The sequence below is a fragment of the Indicator indicator genome, chromosome 31, assembly GCF_027791375.1.
Source record: "Indicator indicator isolate 239-I01 chromosome 31, UM_Iind_1.1, whole genome shotgun sequence".
NCBI lineage: Eukaryota > Metazoa > Chordata > Aves > Piciformes > Indicatoridae > Indicator > Indicator indicator.
This window is the reverse complement of record NC_072040.1, coordinates 5661764-5689442: the sequence shown is the minus strand read 5'-3', so window position 1 is coordinate 5689442 and position 27679 is coordinate 5661764. Positions and strand designations below refer to the sequence as shown.

The following is a 27679-nucleotide window of genomic DNA, read 5'->3' as shown; positions in this document are numbered from 1 at the left end:
AAAAGGTGAATTGCATTACTCAGGTGGATTGATAAGACATCTGTTGTAGTGCTCAACAGCTGTGTGAAGCACAAAACATTGCCATCATTTTGTTGTCATGTTTTCAGTTGTAGAACAGTAACTTCCAGGATGACTTTGCTATTGGAAGAACATTTTTAAAGTGGAATGATTAACCAGTGTGCTACTGAAAGGTGGCATGCCCTCAAAATCAAGTCATAGAATCATAGAATCGTTTTGGTTGGAAAAGACCTCTAAGATCATCTGGTCCAGCTATCATCCTAACACCACCATGGCTGCTAAACCATGTTCCACAGTGCTATATCTACACATTTCTTCAGCACTTTCAGGGACAGTGACTCCACCTCCCTGGCCAGACTCTTCCAACGCCTGACCACTCTTGCAGGAAAGAAATTTTTCCTCACATCCAACCTAAACCTCCCTTGGTGCAATTTCAGGCCCATTTCCTCTCATATTATCACTTGATACTAGAGAGATCCCCACCTCATTCCAGCCTTCGTTCAGGGAGCTGTAGAGGGCAATGAGGTCTGCCCTCAGCTGCTGCTTCTCCCAACTACACAACCCCAGTTCCCTTGGCTGTTCCTCACCAGACTTATTCTCCAGACCCTTCATCAGCTTTGTTGCCCTTCTCTGGACACATTCCAGCAGCTCAATGTCTTTTGTGAAGGGCCCTAAACTGAACCCAGTCATTACTCTAGAAGTACCCTCTCCTTAGGTGTATTTTGTTTTCTTCTGGTTTATTATTACTAACTGGGGAAGATTTCTGATTTTTCTTTCTGATTCTGCATGACTGTTGAATTAATTATTTTTCAGTATGCCATTACTGTAGTTCCTCAGAGTAGCCATTCTGCATCTCTTGACTGACAGTTATTGAACTCTCAGTCCTATGGTACATCTGCTCTTTCACCATCTGTTGTCACAGTCAGGATTTGATCAGGTTTATTTTGAGGGAAAATCTCTAGAATGAAGCTTCTGTTGTTAAATGTTTATAGAAGCGCACAGGGGGAGCTGAGTTCTTGCTGTTAAATGAAGCAGAAGTGCACAACAGGGTGTAAATTATGATCTGCTAATTCCCCACGTTGTATTGTCAGCCATCTATGGCACTGGGCATGGACTGCTACTCTCTAACATAAACCCCTGACAGGCTTATATTGCTTATTAAGCTTACTGAGCTTTCTGAAAAAATAAAAGGAATATCTGTCTTGGAATATGTTTGGTTCACATGAAATACTTTTCACTGAGCAGTTCCTTTTACTGTTTTAGAGGTTTCTGAAACCCCTTCTGTTATAAAAACTTAGGCTTTCAGTGGCCACTGAAATGCTTTTCTTCCTCTTGCATTGTAGTCCAGTGTAGCTTATGAACTCCAGGACATCAAAAAGTTTTAGGACCATAGACTGTTAGAGGAAACTATGTAGACAGATTGCTTCCTGAAGATTACCTGATGAGCTGGATAACATTCATGTTGTGAGACACTCAGTGCAGTTATTGGACTGCATTGCTCTTATCCTAGGGCTGCACACCCTATAGTTCCTGAGAGCATGGAAGTAATTTGGACACCTGCTGGAAGTTTAGATGATAGAATGGAGTGATTGGATCAAGTTCTTATTTAAATCTCCAACTATAAGTCTCAAGCTGTGTATCAAATTATGTCTGCATGTCCAGCAAATTCAATTTTGCCTCAAGGATAGAAGTCATCCTCATTTACATATTTTTCTCATTTATCTTCTTGTATATTTTTTTCCCTAACACTAACTTACTAGTATAAAATTTTAGCTTCTGCCCAAGGAGGCCAACAAAAGCAGGAGGACAGGAAGAAATCTGAGTGAACTTGTTTAGCAATAGATCTCTTGAATGTGTATGTTCTGTAACTTTCTACTCTCTGACAAGTTCCTGAAAAGTGAGAATGAAGAGAGGAAATAAGAAAAGGAGAGAAATTGAATTACCATATTCACAAAAGATATAGGTCATAGCTTTTTCTACAGTTCTACTTAAAGGATGGGGGAAACTTTTTTTGTTTTCTTCTTCAACCTCTCCTTGAAGCAGGAATATCTATAGCTTACTAGATACAAATTTGTTCTGCCTGCCCATTTTGGAATTTTCATGGGAGGCCAAGGCTGGAAATAAAAACCTCACAATGCTTTATTGTAATGTCTCTTTTATTGCATCATGTTGAGCATAAAAGTTCCCAAGAATAGCATTAATTTTGGTAGATTAGAGTGGAGGTGTTCAGGAAGCCTATACACACATTATTCCCTGGGGAACTGTATAATCTAAATAAATTAATTGGAATCAATGAAGCATATACTCTGACTGTAGATCTTCCATTGAAGGAGCACATGGGACACAGAAAGCTTAAACAAAGTATTTTTAATTACAGTTTATTTGAAGAGGAGAGGTGAATAAGCATTTTGGGTTTTCTCATTCACTTAAAATTTATTGTCTTCATAGATGATTGGTGCTTCTTTATCATACCTTGTGAAAGGAAAAATATTTAGTCTCTTGATCTTCTAATAACAGTGGCTAAAGAGAGTTCTGTGGACCATGCTTGGTTATTGATCTTTTCCCTTCCATCACAGTAATAGTCCATGTTACTGGTGATACAGCTGCTACCTCAATTTTAGAAAATAGCTGATGTGTATGCTACAAAGCAATTGAAAATTTGAGTTGTCTACAAATGAAGAAGGGAAAACAAACAAACAAAAAAAAACCAACAAAAAAACCCAACAAAACAAAACAAACCATGAAGTGCTAATCACTGAAAATGTCTGAAGGGATAATGACAATTAAAATGATAAAAAAATGTGTTAGAATGTTGTTAATGGCAAATACAGAAACATCTCTTAGAAATTCATGTCCTTTAAACAGTTATATTTCCTGGTAGGGAGGCACTGTTTTGTGAGCACTACCTGTTAAACATTAAGCACATTAGAGAATGTTTGCTTTCAATCTTACTCCTTTGGGAAGCAAATATCAAGTCCATCCTATTTTATGACACAGCAAATAGACATCTCACAGTGGCAAACAGACAAACTATACTGAGGAACTGACAACTGAAAGAAATATTTATTTTTTTAGTAAGAACCATTTTCCTTGTTAGAATGTCTCTCAGGGATGGGTGCAGAACCAGAAAAAGCTCACTCTTTACTTATGATGAATGGTTCTGAAAGATGCCCTGTCCCTGGAAACATTCAAAATCAGACTCAGTGTGGCCCTGGGCATCCTGATCTAGTTAGATGTGGCCTTGCTGACTAGAAGAAGGTGAAACAAAAGATGGCCTTGGGGGGGTCCCTTCCAACCCAATGCAATCTGTGAATCTATGGTGCACGCAGGTCTGGAGACACAAAAGTCTCTGGAGCAGCAGATAGGCAATGCTGTGGCCAGGAACTTCTGGCCAGGGTCTATGCAGACATCTGGCTTTGTTCTCTAACCCAAGTGGCTGCCTGCTGGCCCTGGTGGTGTCTAAGTGCTGAGTGCCTAGAGTCATTGGATCCAACTGTCATGCTCAGAGTGCCCCCAAATTCCAGCAGGATCAAGATAAAGCATCGTGCAGTTTCTAGCTGCTTTCTTTAGATACCCAGCCAGAAGTCATGCTGCTTCCCATTATTTGTTGAACAGCCTACTCTTATGGTGCTTGCTTAGTAGAAGTAATAGTCACTCATCACTCCAACCTACTGCTCCCAGGAGCCTGCCCTGGTGGTGGTAGGTGCAATAATATGGCAGCCTCTCCTTCCCTCCTGCTGAAGGAGCCTGCCATGCAAAAGGCAGCCCCAGACAGTGGGAGAGAATGCAAAAAGGATCCAGACCTCTGAGACTATGCAAAAAGGCCTTGAAGGAAAAATGCTTTCCGTGGGAGGAGTGACTTCTGGCTAAGTGTTAATTATGAGTTTTCATCCATCAGTTCTTTTTATAAAGTTCCTGGGGGGTCACTGTCCATTCTTCTCAAGGCTTTACTATTCCATCAGGATCTCTTGTCCAGCCACACAGTGCCCACAGTACATTAGACAGTGTAATGCTAGCCTAAATTTATTCAAATATTTTTGGAGATTTTATTTATACTTATTTTTTTGGTGTATGCAAGTACTAATTGTGTTCTCTGAGAGCCCTTAGCCTTTAGAACACTTCAGGATTGCAGAAGTCTCTTGATAATCAGGACAGAAAATAATCGTTTCTCAGTAGAAATAGCAAAAGAGATTTTTCCAAACATTAATAGCTATTTTCATCAGTTTGTAAGTACTGTCATTTAAATGACAGAATGGAAAGTAAAGATTTGGCTCCCTAATAGTTGTCCCCCAGTATCCATGAGTAGCATTATTGCTTAGAATTTTGATGTTAGTTTCATCAGAAGTTGAAGTATTTAAATATAATATTTGAAGTGTAAACAGGCTTTTGAATACTTACATATATATTTGCATTGCTGATTTTTGTGATTAGTTCACACTTCAGTCTCACAAATGTATAAAAATATTTCAAAGTCAGGTCTTGTGAAGATATTGTTACCAAAAAGGAGGTTTCTGTCACACATCTTTATTTTGCTGTGGAAGCAGCAATATCAGAGACTTAAAAGATAGCTTCAAGTGTGCACTAAATATTTGCAGATTTCTTCTGGCTTTATGAGTACTTGGAAATATAAGCATCTAATTCTATAGAAATGTAATTTTAATGTTACGCAAATTCAAAACATCTCTTGCTAAAATTAATTTCAAACAAGTCTACCCTGTTAACCATCATCTATATTTTCTGTATGCACAGTTGTTGGGGATTTTTCTTCTTCTGTTGTTACCTTTTCCTTCAGACGGAGCTCAGCAAGCAGAAATGTATCAGGCTTTCAGGATGTTAGCAAAGCAGCAACCTGAGTAGTATGATCTTTCAGAGACAGCCAGGTAGCCTAAATTGCACTAGTCCTGTCCAATTTCTGTTTACCAGTGCTTGTCAGAGATTAAAAAAAAAGGCAATCAAAACAGTATTGGGAACCAGTCATTGAAATCTAATTGAAAACTGCTCCTGGGGTGAGTTAAGAATGATAATAAATGATCTTAAGTGCTTCACTCACACTGCTACATGCGAAAGATGAATATGTCAGCTGTTTGTTAGGTGGCACTGTGAAAAGGCTGGAAGCCAGTATCTGGTGACTTGTAATGTGCTGATCTTTTTCTTCATTCAGCACGTTTCACTACTCTAACCTGAGGTGACACAGATTGGATGTGATGCATTGTTCATCAGCAGGGAGAAGACATGCCCTCCAGCTTGATTAGCTGAAATAGTTGTTTGATCTTTTTTATGTTTCTAGAGTCTGGAAAATATATTTCTGTTGTGTACATTTATAGGGGAGGGGGGAGGTCATTAATCAAAAGTCCTAAAAGTAGTCAAGCTGCAAGGCTCTAAAATTGATGATGCTGCCTTTCCTGCCACCTGAGTGGTGAGCCTTCTGTATTGCACTGTTATCTGTTTCAACCCTCAGAAGCCCATCCTTGTGCTGGCTTGTAAATTCAGTAGGGGACACATGAAATTCAAATATGACCATATATCAAACATTTTCTCAGTTAAAAAACCCTAGACCTCCTACTGGCTGTAGTTACACAACAGCAAGAGGAGGGGGGATTGATGGCAGCGTGATATACAGTATTTTTTATAGTCAGGATGCTTGTAAGACCTGCTCATTATCAAAGAGTTTGCTGAGAAATGCTCTGCTGAGAGTGTCAGAGGAGGTCTGAAGCTTCTCAGGTCAGCTGTCAAATGCCTGTGATGGCAACAGAACTGTCTCCTCAGTGATAAACCTGGCAGCCAAATGAACCTTTTCAAGTGATGTGCTAAATTGCTCCGAAGGTGAGTTGTGTGGCAGGTAAACAGGAGAAGTCTCTGCAAGAAGAAAGGAAAGCTCATTTAAGTGAGGAAGGCAGATTCCTCTAGATAGCACAACATGTATTTTCTCACCATCCAGCTACTACACCTGTAAAAAGCAGGAAAATGCTTAACCCAACCCCATGTAACAAAAACATAACAGAGCAGATGCCTCATTAAATTATTTTAAATTTACATCTGAAAAAATATGTAAAATGACCTTTTGTTGCCATTTCTCTTCTGTTTCCTTGAGATTATTCTTCCTCTGCAGACTGCCTTGTTGCAGTGGACTTTATGAAAAAGATATAAAACAATTCAAAGGAGTAATAATTGTAATAACAATGGAAAAATTGACATTCTTTTCAAAAACCTGGAAAACAGGATAGGAGAGATTTTGGCTATCTTGACAGTAGAGCATAATTATTCTTGCATTCATTCAAAATTGCATAGGATTAGCTGACTTTGAAAAAAATAAATCTTACTCAGCAAAAAAAATCCTCAACTTTTTAAATGCAGAAGTGATTTTGCCAGTGATTGCATTACAATCACACATTCTGTTCCTTTTTAGTGTGATTTCATTGGGTTTCTGCCAACAATTTACTGTAATGGACTTTGAGAGTATGCACACAGAGATAAGGATATTAAAACCAGGCTAGAGAGCATTACCTGAGTTCCTCATCCCTCATAATTTTTCCCCTGTGTTGTCTGACATACTCATTTGTCTTCTGACACCATGTTTATCCTGTTGCCCTACAGCAGTGTTTCACATAAAGTATGAATATGAGACTCCCCAGATAAAAAGCTGTCAGTGCATCTGTTCTGGTCTTGGAATTGCCTCCATCATTTAGTGTCACATATATTTTACGTTTTGAGGAAAGTTTCTTGTGTTTTAATCTTACTCTTCTTCCTAAAAGATAATAAAATCATATATTTAATAAAATCCCAAACTTTGGAGAAGTCTCTCTGAAAGTCAAGGCTGTTTTAAGTCATTTTACCAATATGACTGATATGAAATATGGAAATTTATGGCAATTTATCTTGCTTGATTAGGACATCTGTGTGATGTAGGTACCTATTAAATTAGGGGATTATGGATTTTTGACTGAAGAAGGTGTTCTGTTTCATTTATCACTGTGATATAGATTTTTTTCTTTTAAACTGTGCTTGATTTAACTCATAAACCTTAATAACTTATTGAATCTTTGTTACTGAACCAGCAGAGCCACTAAGTTAACTAATTTCTGTCAGCATTTGAGTTTGAAGAATGAGCTGCTTCAGTTAAGTTGGAAATCAGGACTTCAAAAATTGTCTTTTAAGTGGAATGTTATCACAAAATTTGCTTCCCCCCTTCCCCCCCTCCCCCCCATTGTTGGCAGTGGTCAGGAGTTTATAGGGATTCAAATAACATTTTCTAAGGTTCAAAGACTAATCTGCTTTTTAAATTCTAAAGGGCTATGCTGTGCACTATTTGTGATTAACACATTTATTTTCAAATAGAATCATAGAATGGTTTGGGTTGGAAGGGACCTCCAAAGGTCATCAATGTCCCTGCTCAGTGCGGGGGGGTTGGACTTGATCAGGACTGGATCCATTAGATCAGGTTGCCCACAGCCCTGCTGACCCTGACCTTGAATACCTCCCAGGATGGGGCCTCAACTACCTCCCTGGGCAATCTTATGAAATTCCCTAATTTTGGCCAAGTCCACATCTGTGGCATTAAGATGTTCCAACACTTACAAGTCAAATGTCATATTCATTTACTGTTTCAATGCACATCTACACATCAAATATTAACTTGAAAAGTGAAGATTCCTTTCCAAATAAATAGTTTTCTTGAAGTTGTTCATAATCAAAACTTTTTTTGAAGTATGCTTACCAGTAACAGAAATGTCTCTAGAATGCAGCCTTTATTTTGTCCCACAAGTGAAGAATTTTTCAAGAGTTTCTCAGCCCCATTACATAAAAATTGCAATATTTTATCTAACTTTACATGTTCAGTGTGTTTAGATAAGTGGAGATCACTTTATAAGTAAAATAGCTATCATGTATTTGTTCAGCTTAGACCTGTTTTCCAGAATCTAGCCCATGGTATTTCATTCAGCTTCACATGCACTCTATCAATGTTGCAAGTGGTCCTTATTCTAATAATGCAGCCTTTGCTTAACAGTTCTGTATGTTGAAAAATAGGTATTTAATCTGAAGGAGAAAGGCCTTTTGTTAATAAAACCTTTCTGCAGCAGGTTATCTGAAAAAATCAATCTAATTTCTCCTCATGATGTGCAGAGGCAAGGAAGGGAGAAATACCTAAAGGAGCAATTGCCTTAAATCTCATGGCTGCTTTAGTATTAAGGCAATCAAATGTGAAATATCAATACATCTGCACAGCATGAGGGACTGCATCCTGTTCTCCTGATGAATAGCAGAGGTACAAATGAGGAATGGGAAAAAGAAAAACTCTAACTGAAATTGAATTGCATACATTGCTACAGTGATATTAAATATCATTGAGCAGATTGATATCTTGCTGTGTGTCTGATTTCAATGAAACAAACCAAGAGAGAGTGAAATAAATTCAGCTTAATTAATTTAAAAGCATAGACGTCTCAATTCCTAAAAATTAGGGTTCATCAATTCTTTTTTGCTTACATGGAGGAATATGTGGCAAACTTCTGTGTGTAATAGTACAATTTTTTTTAATACTAATTTAACTTTTCTGTATAGCCCCTCTCAGTCACTGAGCTCTACAGATTCCTACCAAGTTAGAGGAATGGAGATCCACACACATCCTGCATTGGATCACATTAAAAATAAACAGAAATGAGGGAAATCTGAATAAACATTGAATTGACATAATGTAAATCTTTTCTAACTATACCTGTTGTGTGTTTTGAGGTGTTGGTTGGGTTGGGGTTGGTTGGTTTGTTGGTTGGTGGGGGTATTTTGGGGTTTTTTGGGGGGAGGGGTGGGGTTTTTTGGGTTTTTTTTTGGGGTGTTGTTTGTTTTCTCACTATACTTTTAGGAATGGATGAGATTTCAGAGGATGTGGCTTTGTAGGTATTGCATGGCAACGTATCATTGAGCACTCTGCTTGATTCTTGAGTATTGTGGTAGAGGTCTGTCATTGCTTTGGCTTTTATAAACTTGTTTAATCACTAATACAGCAGATACTTAAACACACCTTATTTGTTTTACCCAGCATTAGTGTTTGCTATTGGCAAAAGAATTAATTGCTGAGGTTTCACTGTAAGTGGTTAGAGGAATGAGCCTTCTCTCTGTCTGTCTTTATAGACCATAAAATATCTCATAAACTGTGATGCAGTAGATTTAGTGGATGAGGGTTTGAAGAAACCATTAATTTCCAGTGTGTTACAATAGAGTCCAGCAGAATAAAAGAAAAAAAAAAACACACACCAAAACCAACCAACCAAAAAACAAAACAACAAGCCCAACAAATACCCCCCACACATTTATTTTATTGTCTGTTCTATTAAGAACTGTTGATGAAAATCCTCCTCCCAACAGCAATGAAATGAACTTGTGTGAGTTGGGTTTGGTTTGTTTTTGTTTTTTTTTTTTTAAGTGCATGACATAAAAAATAAGTCACAAAGGGTAAAACATGCAGTACAAATATTCATTTTAGGTACATTTATACTGTTGGTAAATGACTATCAATGTGATTGTAATTGTTTTTCCCTCAAGTGTTTTCCTTACACTTTAGATTTAGTGTTTACCTTTGCACTTTCCTTACACAAAGAATGCCCCATGCCTAGCTAATGTAGAAATCAGCATCACAAAGAGATTTAAAAATAGATCTGTTCCATTAGCAGCACTGTATGAAGTATGGGTTGCTCTGTTTTCCATAGCAGTAGTGTACCAGTGGCACAGTGGAAATTACATTTTATTACTAATGTTGTGGTTATAAATCAAAAGTTGCATTGATGTATCTGCTCCCTGCTTAGATGTTCTCTGGAAGTTGTCATAGTGGTGACTCATACTCTGTTTCTCTTTAAGGGTTTGATATTAAATTACAAAACCATAATAGCTGGATAGGTAGGGAATGAAATCCTAAAATGGGTTTGAGTAAGTTCTAGTTCATACATCTGTGCTGGAAGATCTGCAAGCAGTGGTAAGAATCAATGGCATTCTGGTTACTTAGATAAAGTCTGTTCAAAGGAATGTCTGAAAGCAGTCTGTTAATTTGCTATTCGTAAGCAAGGAGGTTCAGAATTCCTGCACAAGGATATTTGGAAGGTAAAAATATTTAAAAAAAAAAACAAACAAACAAAGCTTGACATTATTTGGAAGCAAACTTGGTAAGATCACATTGTTTAAAACAGTTTTAACAGTGAACTTTTCTGTGGAGATTGCATCTCTGTCAGGGTGTAACAACAGGAACTTGATTTTGTATTCCTGCCTCGTGCTTCCATACACACTTCACTTGCATTACGTTTCTCCAACGTGATCTGTCAGCAAATATGTAGCATTCCTTCAGAGAGCTTTTAGTGATATATTAGACCTTTAAGAGCTACTGAGTCTGTTTCAGCTTTTGTTGTTGCTGTTGCTAGTCAATATTTGCTCTGATCCTTTGGAATTGGTATTCTTTATGCAAGTCTGTGATCCTACGTGACCTGCCAATACACGGTGTATCGTGGCTGTGGTTCAAGGTTTATGGCTGTGTAAAGTTTGACAGACATTAGCTTATTTGCATGGAATATTTGCAATTCATTTGAAGGCAGTGTCTGAGGAATTTGTCAACACTATTGATTTTTCTGTCAGATAGTCTACATGGGCTGGACGGAAGAACGGGAACAAGACTCCCTTCAGGATCGAATGTACACACCAAAGTTTCTAGCATTGAGGGGATCCTCCCTATATAAATTTTTAGCACCTCCAGTAAGTATATTTCTCATCCTTAATGTGGGTAAATAGCATTCAATGTGTTCATGTAATAAGTATAAAGCTTTCACAATGAGATATCATCCATTGAGCTAACAGGATTTCAGCTTACAGCACTGAAAAGTTCCAGGGTATGTGATGTAGAAAACAGCTGTTCATCAGATAATTTGCCATCTAAAAGGTATTTCCTTACCTGAGCATTTACAAAAATACAAAAGAAATCTACTAGTGCTGAAAGGGGCTTTTTATTTTCCTTTAGCAGAAAAAGCCTGAAGCAAGATACTTCATTTTAAACTGAATTATCATTACAGTAAAACTGCTGAGATGTGGGGAAATATCAAAGCTTTTGCATGCTGTGGGAATATCTCTGTATTTAGACTTTATCCTGAATGTAACATTTTTGCTGCTTGGAAGCACCAAAAGGAAGGTGAGGAAGCAAAATAAATTGTTGCTGCAAAATATATTAATAGAAATCTGACTGGCAGCACTGGGCAAAATGTAGCTGTTGTCTTATGCTTAGCAATTTACTTTCACAGTTCATGGTACGTCTAAGGAGAGTAAGTAGAGATAATCCTCTAGCTAACTTTTAAGCCACTACTAAGGAGTGAGTAGCAGTCACATACCAGCAGCAGGGAGAGGCATGAGGAGTCATTTAATCTATTTATTGGGACACCTTTCTGACTGCTGTTAAGCCCTGTGTTGCCAGATCTAGGCTGTTGCTCCTTCCTGTCTGTATTATGGTCTAGTTTGGGTTGGCAGCAACAAGGTCACAAATCCAATCCCCCTACAGTGAGCAGGGACAGCTTCAACTAGAGCAGGTTGCCCAGAGTGCTGTCCACCCTGACCTTGAATGTTTCCTGCAATGGGTTATCTACCACTTCTCTGTGCTTCCTGTTCCTTAGGTAGTTCAAAGCCAGCTTGCAAAGGCTCTGAACAATTCATCAGTCATTATTGATGTTTGTTTAGCAACATGTTTAAGAACATGTGAAAGACATGTGAAATGGATGCTAAGTCTGAACTAAAAACTTTGTGTGCTTAACTCAGTGGTATGACAGTTTGGCTCTCCCATGGATATTATTTGGAGTTTGGCTGTTGTTGGTGGATATTTTTCAGGATCAGATTAAAATGTCAGATTATGTGGGCAAGCATCTTGGATTCAAAAGCAGCTCTCCTGGCTTTGTCAGACCTACCCAAATGTGTGCTGCCCATCACATAAAGTCACCTGCATTCTAGACAGTAGATAGAGGCAGAAACAATGCTAAGAGCTCCTATTCAATATGAAAAAGGATGGTTACTCATTTGTAAGCACTATGAAAAGAACCACAAGCCTCTTTACTGAGGATTCAGTCCTAAGTTTTCAGGAGTATTATGCTGCTGGTGGGTAAATGTGTGATAGGTGATGAGTAATAGGTGTGGGAGGAACATGTTTGTAATAGGGTTGTGAACCATGATGATGTGAATGAGGACAGTTTTAGCAAGCTGTTGCTCTATGAGACAAGCCACTGATCTTTGAAGTCTTTATAGGGCTCATTTCAGCTGAGCTGCAAGCACAACATGATTTTGTTTTGCCAGATTCTGGTTCTTACTCTAAACTAGAAAGACAGCTCAAATGTAGAGAAAAATGTTTTCTCTCTATGGAGTAGGAGGGAAGCATAGTGACAAATGTGCTTTGTAAAGGATAGAGGAACAGTTCTTATAGAGCTACTTTAAAACATGTAATGTATGGAATGTTTGCACACTTATATACCCAGCAAAACTGTCTTCTTATCAAAGGCTGCAGTAGGACTTTTCTAGGAGGACTTCTAAAATCCTCTTTTCTCTGTCCAAATTTGCACACATGGAGTTGTTTGCTGTTCTGCAGGTGTACATGTTCATCTCCTCCAGGGACTACAAAAGACTGATGCCACAGTTTCAAAGCTTCTGTTTGTGAAATCTGGAAAATGTAGTTACAACAAAAAGATTTTTAATTATGTTTGCAGTCTAAGCCCCTTGAATTAAGTTGTTTTCTGAACAGGGAGGTGCTGCCAACTTTTTAACCAGAAAGTCAAATGCAAGTATTTTCCTGGTCTCTGCCAAAGTCTAACACATTAAGGAAGTGTGTGTTTGGACAGCATGTATCTTATTTTACCTGTTTGATCAATAGTGTTTCTGCTTTTCATGCTCAGATAAATGAGCAATTCTAACATATCTTATTTGCATTTTGAAAGCTTTATAGAAAATGTTTCTCTTTTTTTCTTTCCCCTCCCCCCCCCTGTTATTTCTTGGTACATTTTCTTCTTTACTGTGTCAGGTCTGGTGGGTTTATACTTGGAAATCTCAGATAAAATGGACTTCAATTGAGAAAAAGCTGCTAACACCTTTTTTTCTTGCTGCTCAGGCTTTTAAACTAGGACATTAAAAGTAAACAGGATGAGCAGTTTCTATGGATGTCTTAATTCTACAGTTGCTTTTGCTTTGCTCATATCTTTATAAAGAAACAGTTTTATTTTCACCTGAAACAAGTACAAACAAAAGCAGGTAACTAAGGTGAAAAGGGGAAAGGGAACTGATTTTTTTTCTTCCCACCCCCACCCCCCCCCCAAAGCATGGAGCCTACAGTAAACTTTTAAGCATAGCTCTGAGTGGCTTTGTGCTTCAGCAGCAATAGGAACTACTTTTTCTGATGGGGCAATATGGCTTTAGCTTTATGTGGCTGTTGTTCTGGGTTCAGTGGAGCTAGGTGTAGCAAGACTCCTCTCCTCATTTTCCTGTTCATGGTGATAAAGTGATTTTTTTTATTTTATTTTTTTTTTATCCACAGTAGAAAGAGCAGCTTCTTTTATTTCCCCTTTCTTTCCCTGAAAAAGACATTTTACCTGTTGCTTGTCACATCTCTGAATAGCTTCTTAAAACTTAGGCATAAAGATTGTATATTTCCAGTGTTTCTTTACTTCCTCATTCAATATCAAGCAGTTGATTGAGTCTCTGTATTTAGTCTTCTTAGAAATATGGTTTAATACCATTCTTCAATAAGGTAGTGAAAACTGAGTTTGACTGCAGATAAGTAAAATGCTAATAGAAGAGGAACTGTGACACTGAATTTTTGAACCTCTCATTCTTGGCTGTGCTTTCCTCAAAGGAGTTTCAATTATATTAGAGTCTATATCTAAAAATCAATTAGAGATAGAATTTTCTCATACCACACCAAAATAATTTTGATTGAGGCAGTTTTATACCAAGGCATCCAAACCCATAGATCCCTTCTCAGCCATGTTGTGTCTGTTAATAATTGCTTTCTCTCTAGATAAAAGAGAAGTTGATCTTATGTAATACTTTTTTGTATGCTGTGAATACCATTTTATGATACATTATTCAGAGAACTTTATATTCCTTAATCTTCATCAACTTCTTCATCTTGCCTAACAATTGTAACGATACAGCTGTATTCCTTTGGAGCTGGGCCCCTGTTCAATTCTTCTTACCAATAAGACTATTTCTTCTTTTGTATATAGTCTCAATTTTCATTCTATTTTTTGTGTTCTTCTGTCTTTTGAGACTGTGAATAATTCTCCTCTTTCGTCCTCACAGTTGCCTTGGAAAGTTATTTTTAGATCACTGTGATATTGCCTTGACTCTTCCCTTAGTGAATATATTCATCTATCCTTTTCTGTCTTACTTAAGGCTTAACCCTTACTCTTGCATGACTTTACTGAACTCATTTATCTACACAATTTTTTTTCCTAAAATAGCTACTTAAATTTAGTAGTTAAAAGCATTTGTCAAATCTTAAGACAAAGAGGGGAAAATTATTACTCCTGAAATATTTGTTAGAATTTAGGAGTAGATTAATCTTGGTAAGAAAATTTAGATGTTTGCTTCTTGTCATGTTTTTCCTCCTGGATTTCCAGGCATTGCAGGGTAAGTGTGTAGGACCTTGCAAGGTTGGAGACTTGAGTGGATTTGCAAAGAATTCGAGTGACTGGGAGCAAATTGTGGCATGCAGTTAAGAGGAGGGAAGTAGTGAGAAGCATACCCTCATTTAGTCAGGGCCCTTCAAGGGGGGATTCAAGGGCTGCATCCTCTCAGGATCTGAATGCAACCCTCACCTGTTGCCAAGGGAAGGCTTATTCAGCATAGATCAGCCTGGAAGCAAAGACACTGTGTTGTGAGCACAAGGACAGAGGCACCTGAGCAGTGCCTGGGTGGAACAGTAGTTATTGCTCTGAGCCGGAGCTTGATCTTTCTATATACATTATACTGGATAGGAATGCTTTAGGGATAGACTTAGTTATTTTTTTAAAAGCTAAACTTAGTTCTTGAAACAAAAATAACTTTCATTCTTTTCCTGTTTTTTTGTTTTGTTTTGTTTTGTTTTGTTTTCTCCAAGGTCACAACCTGGGATTGGACACGAGCTGAGAAAACATTTTCAGTTTATGAGATAATGTGCAAAATTCTCAAGGTATGATGAGAAAGCATAAAATAAATTACCACTTTGTCAGATCAGTTGACAAGCCCAGAGCATAACACTGCTACTGGAAACTACATGTTACCACCTGGCAGAAAGAGATCCATTTCTTTCCCTTTGAAATCAGTTTCAGAAGTCCTGGTGTCAGTAGGTAGAGATCCAAACTAGAAGACATGGCAAAACTGGGAATAAAATTGATTTTTGACTAGGAAACTATGTCTTTGTAATGCTGTGTGGATGTTATAGTTTTACTTTAATGTCACATTTATCCAGTATAACATTTAATTCTCTGAGAAGCTAAAGAAATGATGATCAGTTTGTTTGCTTTCAAATATGTTGATGCAACTAACAGTGGCTGCAGTGTAAGATTGCACTAGGACTGAAAGCAGAGTAAGATTGCACTAGGACTGAAAGCATTAGAATATGTAATACTGTTCTAAAATCTTTTTTTGTCTTATTTTTTTCCATTTTCTTTAGTTTGCCTTAACTGTAATAAATGGGAAGAGATAATGAAATATGTTTAAAAAGCTGTCTGTGGGTAGCAAATTGAATAGGGCCATCATTGTACATTGTATTTAATAATTAATTGTAAAGTCATTCAGAATTTTTATGTTTTAAAAAACAGTGAAAACCAGTTTCCCAGCATTTCTGGATCTAAAATGTGAGGAGAGGAAAAGGAGATGAAAGTCTAAAAATTACCTCTTTCCATTTATCTGAAGTGCTCTCCTGTATATGTTGGGTTTGGGGGTTTTGAGTCAAAATTGTGTAAAATGTAATTTGGTCTTTTCTGGAGTTTTATCTAGGCACAGATAGACTGGCATCAAGAAGTATGAAAAGTCATATCTTAAGAAAGTGTTTTCCCTTGGGAAGATCTTAACATTGACATCCAAGGTGCATTTCCTAGTGTTGGTAGTTCACATAGGTGTACTTCACCTTTCCTTAGGGAGGCAGCTTACAGATGGAAGGGCTCAATAAATTTCAGAAGCTTTTTACATTAAGGACTTCAAAAATAAGAAGCCAAATCTATAATCTGGAAAAAAAAACCCCAAACATTCCTAAACATTAAGCACCAAGGTTACACTAATTTGAGAAGTAAGCTCTTGGAGCCAGGGCAACCCTTCCTTCTGATTTACCAAAGATTTTACTGTACTGTTTGAGTAGACATGTAGAGAGTATGTGCCATATAGTTTTGTCTAATTTAAAGGTCTTTCTCCTTTTCATTTTTTCTACCATTATTCTGTGTTGATGCTCTTCTTGTTCACTCATTTTAGCCATTTTTCTTTTTTTTTTTTTCTCTTCTCTTTTATCCCTATTCTCATATACCAATGCAGGGATTTATTTGTTTTCTTTCTTCTCAGCTCTGTAGCAAAGGTTAGTTGCAGCCACAAAGCAGTAAAACCCAAACCAGTGCCTTCCTGCCACTTTTGTGTGAAAATAGAAGAGAGTGCAAAGATGGAGAGCTTTCTTATCAACAGCTTTCCAAATTGTCTGGGAAGAGGTGTAGACCTTCCGTTCTCAATCCATATTAACAGAGGACACCCCAGCAGAGAGGCAATTTCAGTTTAAGTGGTATAGGAATATCATTTATGTGTTTCTTTATCATGTTATTCATGTTCAGTTATTTCGTTAAATGTAAGCAAGCTTATAAAGTGGTGAAATGTTTCAAATGGGTTCGTTGGCTAAAACCTGTAAATAATAGAAAATGGAAGTAGAAAAAGAAATCATTGAAATGAAATTACAGCTTCTAGTGTTGGAGTATTAATCTTCACCTTCTTCTAGTTTTCAACACTAGGTACTATAGGACTTCATCTTGTTTTCACTAAAAACAAAAGCAATTAAACCCATGAAAAACAGCTTCCCATTGCTATTACTGCACTGAAGCTCTGTAAACATGCAAGATTTTGTTCAGCTTTTATGTCAGAATCATAAACATCTCCATTTTAACAGTGTGTGTTTCCAGACACGTTTGTTCAAGCCCCATGGGTATGACTGAAGCAGAAGCAACTTAACAATGTTATTCTGGTGCTTTGTGATCTCCTTCAATCTTCTTCCCCTCAATAGTACCCACACATGGTACTTCTATTCTAGATCTCTTTTACTTGGAGAATGAGTTGAATGGCAAAAAGGGCAGGCTAACAGGGTTTAAAGGGATTGTATTCTCAGGGATTGATGGATAGCATGATAGCTCAGGAGATGTAATGAAAAAAATGAAGACAAGAAACCTAGGCTCTTCTACCGCAGTGTTCCTTCTCCTGCATTTCCTTTTCTTCCATGGCAGAGACTGAGTTCAGGTCATGCTTTGCAGGAAAATTGAGAAGGTAGAATTGTTCTGTATTTCTCCTTCAGAAGAGACAGTCTCATGTTGTGCAGAGATAAATCCAGGAAGACAGTAATGCCTCTTTGCAGGACACTATCATTACTCAGTATCTCTTAAATGGGTTTAGTTCCATGTTTTCAGCTAAACTCAAATTGTTCAGTTCACACATTCACTAGGATTAAATATCATAGAATGTGGGGAGGGACTGTTTAGAAGGGCTTGCAGTGATAGGATCAGGGGCAATGATTTTAAATTCAAGTAGGGTAGGTTTAGGTTGGGCAAAAGGAGGAAGTTCTTTACAATGAGAGTGGTGAAATACTGGAACAGGTTGCCCAGGGATGTGATTGAGGCTCCATCCATGGAGACATTCAAGATCAGACTTGATGTGACCCTGGGCAGCCTGATCTAGTTGGAGGTGTCCCTGTTGCCTGCAGAGGCATTGAACAAGATGACCTTTAAGAGTCCCTTCCACCCCAATGCAATCTGTGAACCTGTGAGACGTTCCCAGGCTGTTTGCCTTGCCTGCTGAAGTTATTAATGTTCTTCAGCTTCATCCAAGCATCTCCTTTTAATGGTGATAAAATGCTTGCTATACTTCTTTCACCTGCCTTGTAACTTCAGTGTGTCACACAAAAATATTTGGAGATTTACAATAAAACCCACACTTTGTTCAGCATAAAACGGGAAGCATATTCAGGTATCAGATCAGCTGGGAAATGAAATGTGAGGATCATTGTGAAAGGCAGTCTGTGCCAGCAATGTGTCAGGATGGTGAATCATTGATGTTTATAGCTGGTATCATTCACATCAGTGCAGCTATAATTTTCTTACTATATTAATCAGGAGCATCATGGTGTCTCAGAAGGCTTGTATTTCATTCCTTATTTAGCTGCCAGCATGTGTAAAACCCTCAAAAGCAGTTATGTTAATTTTCCCACTAAAATTTCCTGTAATTTTGAGGTCCCATTTCCAATAAGTCAAGTGTGGGATAAGGATGATATAAAAAGCATGGGGGGAACTACTTAAAATGTTTATATATTCAAATAAAATTTAAAATTAATGCCAGTAGACACATAAACATATAAAGTGCAGGTACAGAACATATTTCAAGATCAATCATTAATATAGTTTGCTCAGTGGCTGACTTGCATCTTGATGTCTTGATTCCACTAAAGTACTTCACACATACTCAAAACTGCTTGGGAAGCAAAAGTAGTGCATCCCCTTTATGAAGAGGTTAATGCTGCATCCAGGGAAAATTAATTTCTCAGCCAGGGTTTAACCAGGTGACAGTTCTTGGAAAAAGTGCTAAGCTTTCGAGTGTTCCAGTTCTGAACAGCGGAAGTAATTTTCAGCCCTTGCTTTGCCTCCCATTTTAATGCTTCTGAAGAACAGAGAATCTGTCCCCACCTACTCCATATAGAATTCCAGTTGTCTTCTAAGATTAGGAAACCAGTAAATATAAATGATCCCCATGTCCACTCTCATTTAGACCATCATAAGTTGGCTCCAGTGATACAATAAAAAACCTTTTTAGGTGCTAGTGTCATTCAGTACTAAAACAGATCTTCTGATGAGACCATTGGATTTCCATCACTGGATTCCTCATAAGCATAAGCTGATGTGTAGCTACTCCTGCCTTGCACAGAGATATGCTGTAGATGGCTACACGTGGTCCCAGCAGTCCATCCTTGCTGTCATTCTCTTTGTGGTGTCAGTCCATTTATCTTCCACATGGACCAAGTAATAGAATCTCCAGTCTGTGCTGTGTTCATTTGAATGAATTTAATAGGCCCAGTGTGTTAAAGATGTTGATGTTCCTGTAATTGTGCACCTAAGAGTCTTTTTTGAGAGCAAAGAGGCAGTGTTATTGGATGTATGGCAGCTGCCACTGTATAAGGGCTTGTTAAATTTTATTTGATTCAGAAAAGGAAGGGCAAAAAAAAATACTTTAAATGTAAAGTTAGTAAGTTTTTTCTTTTTCTCTTTAACTATAGAGAGATTACTTAATTAAAAGAAAAAAAAAACTACACAAGCTTTTGACATTTTTAATGCAATATTAGATAGTATAAGCTGTCACATTTGGGAGGAAAAAAAAATGAGGCAATTATGTTGGGCTCGAGCTGCCAATTTCAAAGTCTTGATTCTTCTTCCTGGAAGAAATAACAAGATCAAGACACAGAGGAAAAGAAAAAATATATCAGATACAGACAATATATGTTTAAATGACTCCTGCAACCTCTGTTGGTTGGAGGCATCAGCTTTTCCTTATTCTAAGAAATTGCTTTTTTTGCTGCCTGTCTAGTGATGAGACTGACAGTGATGTTGAAACATCTTTGAAAGGCAAAGCCAAATTCAACTTTTAACATAAGGCAAAAGGAATGATGAAAATGAACAGAAGTAAAATGTGGAATATAAAATACTCAATGAGGATAGTCAGGGAAGACAATGACATGTCTTACATCCCAGTTGTTTGGAATGTTCAAGATTTATCCAGAGTTTGAGGTTTCCTTTCAATGACTTTAGACCAGTCAGGGCATTTCTCAGGATTGGAGTGATGCACTCTTTCAGTATTTTATCCACTAATATCTTCTGATACAGCAGTTTTGTTAATTTTTATGTAGCCTCTTTTCTCTAATTTATCAATTTTCTCTTAGTTTCTGGTCACATTAAGTATTTGAGATTCTTTTTTTCCTGTCTTTCTGAGTTTTGCAATAATTAATTTTAGCATAAGATCTTGCAGTGTTATTACATAAAGAATTTAAGACTACAGGCTTTCATGCAACAATGATCATTGTGTTTTTTTTCATTGGATCTGTGTCCAATTCCTTTTATGGAACAAATTGTTTCTGTCTCAGTGACAACTCTTGAAAATTTCCTTTGGTGCATTCTCTTCATGGTGGAGGTCTACATAGTGCTTAGTATCAACAGCCAGAAGCCAACACTGAGAACAGAAACATTCATTTCCTACAGTTTTGGCTGGTTTTATGATAGGATTTCCTTTCCATGAGCACTTTTGAATTTTTTCATGATTAGCAAGTGCATGTAAAGTATCTTTTTTTTTTTTTTTGCACATGTGCTGATGCAGATTTGCTGACATATTGGTACCCACCACAAATGCTTTCACTATGCTACCCTAATCTATCCTCAGCCTGCCATCATGTATTGGCAAGCTATTGGAGTAAGAAGTTCAGGTGGAAAAAAAAAAAAAAAAAGAAGAATGTGTTTTCTTTCAGAAAGAGAGCCTGCAGTCATGTAAGTAATGTTTTTATTATAATGAATAGGTATTTTGGGGGGTAACTTTCCAGCCTTTTTTTAAACCAGATTCAATTTTTAGCCTTGCAATGTTTATGTCCTTCGTGAAGACTTTTGAAAGACCTTTTCTCACCTTTAAAACAAATGCATCTAGAGTTAAAAAAAACACCACCAAGAAACCCCAAGCCCATAAAAATTTCACCATGTGAGAACTATGAGAACTTTTCTTCAACACAATTTCTCTGTCCACTTCTGCTTTTGAGAGCTTTTTTCACCTTCTTGAAGAGGCACACAGCATCTTGAAGGCGACATAGTGTAGCCTGTTCTCGTTTCCCATGGCTAGTAGCATAACATCCCCTAACAGCTGGGAAAGGTAGGGAATGTTCTCTTCCTGTACACCATGGGGATAGAGCATATTCAGAATGAAGTCTTCAAGACAGTTTTTGCCCAGAACATCTACATTTTTCAGTAGATCTTAACCTATTGGGTTTTTTTCCAAGAGTGGCAAAATTTTCCTCCCATCCCCAAAGCACTCATTGCTGAGGCCCCAGGGCAGACCAAAAAAGCAATTTCAAAGGGTGGTTCTGCTTGTGTGGTTCTTTGTTTTTAGCATGGACAAAACTATTTAATTCTTCTCCCTAATTTATTTCACAGAACTGATGCAGCTGCTTTAACTGTAATGTGAAAATAAAAAATATCCTCAGGCAGGCAACTAAAGTGGGGAAAAAAAAAAAACCCACAGCTACAGTTGTTTAAATTTCAGAAAGTTGTAAACAAGGGCTGAGAATTAAAAGTGAAGATCACTTTTTAGCATTGCTCTCTATTATCATTATGTTTACTCTTCTGAGATCTATTCTTCAGCTCAATTTGCAGCAAATAAAACACCTCAAAGTTTGGACAGCTACACAACCTTAATAAGTCTCCAAAGACACGTTCAGCACATTTTTTTACATCTCTGTAATTGCATTGGTCTCTTATTTCTCTTTAGTGGAAAATATCCACCAGTGCTCCTCTGGCAAAGTAAGAGAATAATTTCCTTCCCCAGAAGATCAGTCTGGTTTATGAAAGTTTTGAAAATTCTCCTCATATGACATAGAAATGAGCACATTTCTGAGTGGAGGTTGTTAAGAAATAGGCACAATTATGGTACTGACTCAGGAGAAACCTGTGTTCAGACTCTTGTTCTGACTCAGCTGAGGGTCTTTGAGACTGCATCATCTTTTAATCAGGCAGGAAATAGGAAATTAATTTTCCCATTCAGGCTGAAGAGGAAAGTAATTCAAGCTCTCTGCTGAACTTAATAGGTTACAGGGAACGAACATTTCTATTTTCTGTCAAGCAATCAGACAGATCTTTTTAATGGAACTTTAATTGAAACTAAAATTTGTGCTGTAATTATAATTATTTTTCCCCCTGAGAAAACTTTTGTGTTTGGTTGGTTTTTTTGTTGTGGGTTTTTTTTTTTTTCCCTTAATTTGAACAGGGAAAAATACTCTGTCCAGTTTTTGTTTAGCTGACATTCTGTGTTTGTTTAAATATATAGAGATACAGATGCAATTTCAGCATTTTTCTTTTTTTTTTTTTAACATTAAAATTCAAGAGTTTAAATAAGATGAGATATGTACAAACACATGCATGCCTGAATGGGTCAGGGTTTTTTTTTTCTTGGTTACTTGCTTGGTTGGGATATGCTGGAGAAGCTGTACCTTTTTCTTTCTCTCTGGAGTGAATCTGTTCCCTGTTGCCTGCAAATGCTATTAAAAACATCTCCATAGCAACTAATGGTGATGCTCAAGAGAAGTGTTCCCAAAGTTTCAGATAAAGAAATAGATCATTAGAACCCCTTAGAAAGAAGGATCTATGCATATGTAGGTAGAGCTGATAAGGGGAACACAAAGGATAAGATAATCAGAGCATTGATACCAGCAAGTATAAAGGCATAGAGTGATTAGTTTCGACAGTCACCTTGGGGTTATTACTCTTGAGTTGATGGGAGAATGCATTTTATCTTCAGAGACTTTAGTTGCTAGTTTGAATTTTGATTATGATAGGACAGATTTTGCAGGACTATCACTCTGTGATTCCATGGCTGTCTAAATTAGTCAACAAAGAAAACAAGTTTTGTTTGTTTTCTCATCAGTGTATTAAGAATGATAATCATTAGTAGCACAAACATTTATATTTACCTTATAGGAACAGCTGAAATAAAATGATCTTAAAAGTCAAAGGTGTATTTTGTTTGCTGAGGTATGCAGCTCCAATTAGGATGGTTTTGAACATCTTAGATGAATTGTTCGTATCAAAACCTGCTTGTCAGCATCACTGATATTTACTGTTCTATTGCCAAGTTTCTCTATGTTGCATATAACTTTGTGGTCAACCAGACTTCCAGACAGTTCTTGAGCATCACCTCGATGAAAATCATGCCAGGAGCATGAAACTGGTAGACGTAGCTTTGTTTTCTATTGCATGGACCTCTGTTAAATTGAACTCAACTCTCACTGACTAGAGTAGTTGTGGAGGCTCTCTTGTATCTTAGCAGGTTTAATTAATAGCCAAAATATGAGTACTTAATGCATTCATCATACTTAAAATCAAAAGACACAGGTGATCAAAGAGGAACAGTGCTGCTTCTGGAGAGGGCAGTCTTTCAGGAGAAAAGATTACCTCTGCAGAAGAGAAGGGGATGCCACTGCTTAGTGATAAAGTAGCATTCTGCCTTAATTTGAAAGGACCTGCCTAATGAGCCATGAATGGTTCCCTTAGACAAATTTATTACTTGCACTTAATATGGATATCATTATTAATTAGGCAAGCAGGAGTCATACCATCCTGTCAGCAGAGATGCTGGATTACCCTGAAGCTGGGTGTAAGCCAAGGACTTTCCTCTCAGCCCATCCTTCAGCAAGGCTCCTTTCCTTCCAGTAGGGAATTTGCATAGTGCTACAAGTTTTGTGGCTGTTCCTCTTCAGAGGACCTGTATTAATTCACACTGAGCACATCAGGGGCAAATGGTACAGCTAATCAGTAGCAGTAAGAAAGAAAAAAATCAACATGAAATTGGGTCATGTCCATCATTGACTAGGAAGTGACTATAAAACCACAGGGTGATAGCAGATTCTTAAATGAGTAGAACAACATTTCATATTTTAGCTGAAATAATTACTTGGTTAAAGCTCACTAATTAAGATCAAGACATGTTTTTTTGAGATGCCTGACAAATTTAGCTTAAATTTGCAGAGACTTTTGGACAATGCACACTTTGATTCCTAAGGAAAAAAAAAAACACCCATAAATATTTTAAGTTCCTGCCTTTACAAGGACATTTGGATAACTCCTTTTTAGCTTTGCCTGTATAATTTTTTCCTGCAGTTACCCATTGCATGTGGTTAGTTTTATAAACCTGGAATACAGATTGCACTTTTTTAAATGCCTGAGACCAAATGATAAATTAAAGGAAGACCTTGCAGCAAAAAGGAGTAGAAGCAGTACTAAAGGGAGCCTTGCACCAAATTATTTTTATAAGTAGAGTGAAATACCACTAAGAACCGAGAGGAATACCTCATATGTATGTCAGCATTTTAGACTAAAGTAAAACATTTAAATGTATTTGACTTGAATTTTTCCTACCATGAACTTAACTGTAGCCCTGGGTGTCAAAATCATGACTACATGCATTAGAACTAGTCAGAAAATTAAATTATTATTCAGTGGGGAAATTGCTAGTTCTGGGGAAATGCTGAATTTTCTTTTATTCCAAATAAGAATTTCACATGTCAATTCTAATAATAAATGAGTACATTGTGTTGTTTGTCACAATATCATGTAGTAGTTGAAGTACTCTTAATTTTTTTATATGTAAACTAGTGAGGGGAAATATTACTTAGTATTAATTAGATCTGTTCCAAATCAAAGAATATTCTCATTTCCATATAGAAATAGCAAACCCATGATTAATATTGTAGATCTCATTTAACTCTTCTTTCTCTTTTCATCCTCTCTCTTTGATGTAATGCTTAGTAAAATCTACTACAATTATTGCCAGCAATGTTGATAATGACATACACAAGCTTTTATGTAATCACTTCAAAGAATTTTCTAAGAGTTTTGTATTTTTCAAGCAGGTTTGAACAGAGATCAACCTCAGTAAATATTTTAACTTTGCATTTTTCACTGTCTGCATTTGAACTCCTCCCTTTTTCATAGCCAGCATAATTCTTCTCAACCGGAAAAATCCTGTAAGAAGGGGGGAGAGTCTAAAAATGTAGTTGTTAAGCTTCAAACCTTAACTGTGATCAGCTAAAGAGAGATGTACATTCTGCAACTGAGCACTGCACTAAAATTCAGAGAATCAATAAGGTTGGAAAAGACCTCAAGGATCATCAAAGTCCAACCTGTCACCCCAGACCTCATGACTACTAAACCATGGCACCAAGTGCCACGTCCAATCCCCTCTTGAACACCTCCAGGGATGGTGACTCCACCATCTCCCTGGGCAGCACATTCCAACGTCTAAAACTCTCTCCAAGAAGAACTTTCTCCTCCTGTTAAAAGCAGGGGCAACTGCTTTAATGACAGTGACTCCTGACATTCCACATCGTGCTACAGCCTTGTTTCAAATAAGGATCTAAGAGTTTGCATTAGGAATAATTAAACCATGTCTGGAAGTGCCATGATGACACTTTTTTTTGAATGCCTCCAGGGATGGTGACTCCACCACCTCCCTGGGCATCCTGTTCCAAAGCCTGACCACTCTTTCAGTAAAGAATTTTTTCCTAATATCCAACCTAAACCTCCCCTGGTGCAGTGTAAGGCCATTTTAAAGTCTGAGCAACTCAGTTTGGTGATGGTGATTGTAAAGAGAAGGTATATTGCCTCCATAGCTGATCCTTCTAGAAACTGTAAAGCAGTTTTGACCCAAGAGCATTCATGAATGCCTGCTGTACTGGCTTTCTTGAGCAGCTCTGTCATAGGTCTACAGAATGAAAGAGGAAAATAGAGCTTACTCTGCCATTAGCTGCCTGTCTGCTTGAGAGCAATAGTTTCATACAGATTCCTGGTTTATGTATTTCTAGTTCTTGGTCAGCTTTAGGTTCCTGGTTCTCTGCCTGAGTGAGAGCTGGCTTAGGCAATGTAAGGCACTCTTCCAGATTGTATCAGCTGGTTATGGTCCCCTTGGTCTCTTCAAGTCATATCTAACCAGAAGGTAATACTGTCCTGTGAGCCTCCTTTACTGATTTAACTGTGCCCTCTGCTACGGGGTAGCATTGTAGAGATTGTACCCGAGCTACCTCTACCCAAATTTCCAGATACATTTGCAAGGACAGCTGGTGATCTTGTGGCTTGTGACAGCTGCTCTGCTGTAGTAGGGACAAAATTAATTATAATACACTCTTTTGCATGTGTATTTTTCACTAGGACAAACCTCATGCCAGAATTTTAGCATAAAGCATCCTGTGTTTAAAAACAAAAAAAAAACCAAAAAACACCAAACAAACAAAAAACCAAACAAACAAAAATATAAATCATGGGAAAACACTTTAGTGATGGATTTCCTGATTAACTTGGGTATTCCTTGATTTAGTGCCAGTTTCAAATGCTAGCAGTCATTAAATATCATATATGGATGACTATTATGTGGTGGTGTGTTGAAAGTAAAGCCAAAAGTAACTTCCTCTTCCAGGTCCAAAGCCAGCGACTCAACCACTGGCAGCCACTGTAGTCTCTACTGGCAGTATGCAGCTATAGGCAAATTTTATGTTGCATTTTGTAAGCTACTGGAAATAAGAACTTGCTTTATCAAGCCTCTGTAGGGAAAACAGGACAGATGGACTTTTCATACTGCTTAAATAAATCTCTTCCTTCCTTTGGCTAACCTTCCAGAGTAGGGTGAGGGAGTTGAATAGGTCGGAGAAGCTGATATTTGTCTTCCTCTCATGAATAGAGAGTGGATGGCTTTTACAGAATTTATCTAAGAGTTTATAGCTAATAACATTTTTGAGAAGTGATTTGTGACAATATTGGAAGTTCTGGCAGATATGCTGTGTTGTTCTGTACCATTCTGAATATAGATTTCCTGTTTAGAATTCATCGAAATGTCAATTTTTAGACCAGAAGGCTAATCTTCAGTTCTTTGGCATTCAGTAGTTACTACAGTGTTATATCTTTTTAAATGCCATTTAAAAATGCTGGGTTTGCGGGATAGGTGTTTGCAATTAAAACTATTAATTGATGTATGCCAGATTATATAACTTCAGGTTTTCATCAGGACAGTGATCTGCTGGACCGGCGGAAACATTGCTTCAGCGTCCAGTCTGAATCTGGGGAAGATCTTTATTTCTCTGTGGAGCTAGAATCTGACCTAACACTATGGGAAAAAGCCTTCCAAACAGCAACTTTTTTAGAAGTTGAACGGATACAGGTGAGGGAAAAAATTATTACATTAGGGTTATATGAAGGAATGATTGATTATAGCAAATTTGTGAAGGGGAACAAACAGGCTGCTCATGGTAGCTTATTACTATGGGACTCGTATTTGTGATGTTCATTTTTTTCTTCATTTTCTTGGTTTGTTGTTTGGTTGTTTTTTTTTCCCCCATATCTCAATTTGAAAAAAAAATATTAATTTTTAATGTAACTGGTCTTGGCCTCCTCATTTTTCTTTCAGCAATCCTTTACTGCTTTCATCCTCCAGTTTGCTGATTTAGCTAAAGTCTGGTTTGGCTTAGTGGTGTAATATATCTCCAACAAATTCTTTCATTGCCCTGTGAGATAAAAAAAAAACCAAAACAAACAGGTATCAACTGTACATTCCTACTAAAACCGTGGTTTAAGCCATCATTCATGTAGATATTCATATTTCCTGTGAATGATAATCCATTTGTGTTACTGTGGAATCATATAATTTTGAA

General features: G+C 37.4%; 1 protein-coding gene across 2 annotated transcripts in view; it reads left to right on the top strand.

The window, feature by feature from the left end:
- The window catches only part of SNTG1 (syntrophin gamma 1), a 110897-nt gene that overhangs the window by 65091 nt on the left and 18127 nt on the right, over nt 1-27679 (top strand). For both annotated transcript variants that reach the window (XM_054394719.1, XM_054394718.1), the window contains exons 12-14: nt 10633-10749; nt 15119-15190; nt 27037-27189. In XM_054394719.1, coding sequence (XP_054250694.1) covers nt 10633-10749; nt 15119-15190; nt 27037-27189 — 342 coding nt within the window. The remainder of the gene's footprint in view (nt 1-10632; nt 10750-15118; nt 15191-27036; nt 27190-27679) is intronic.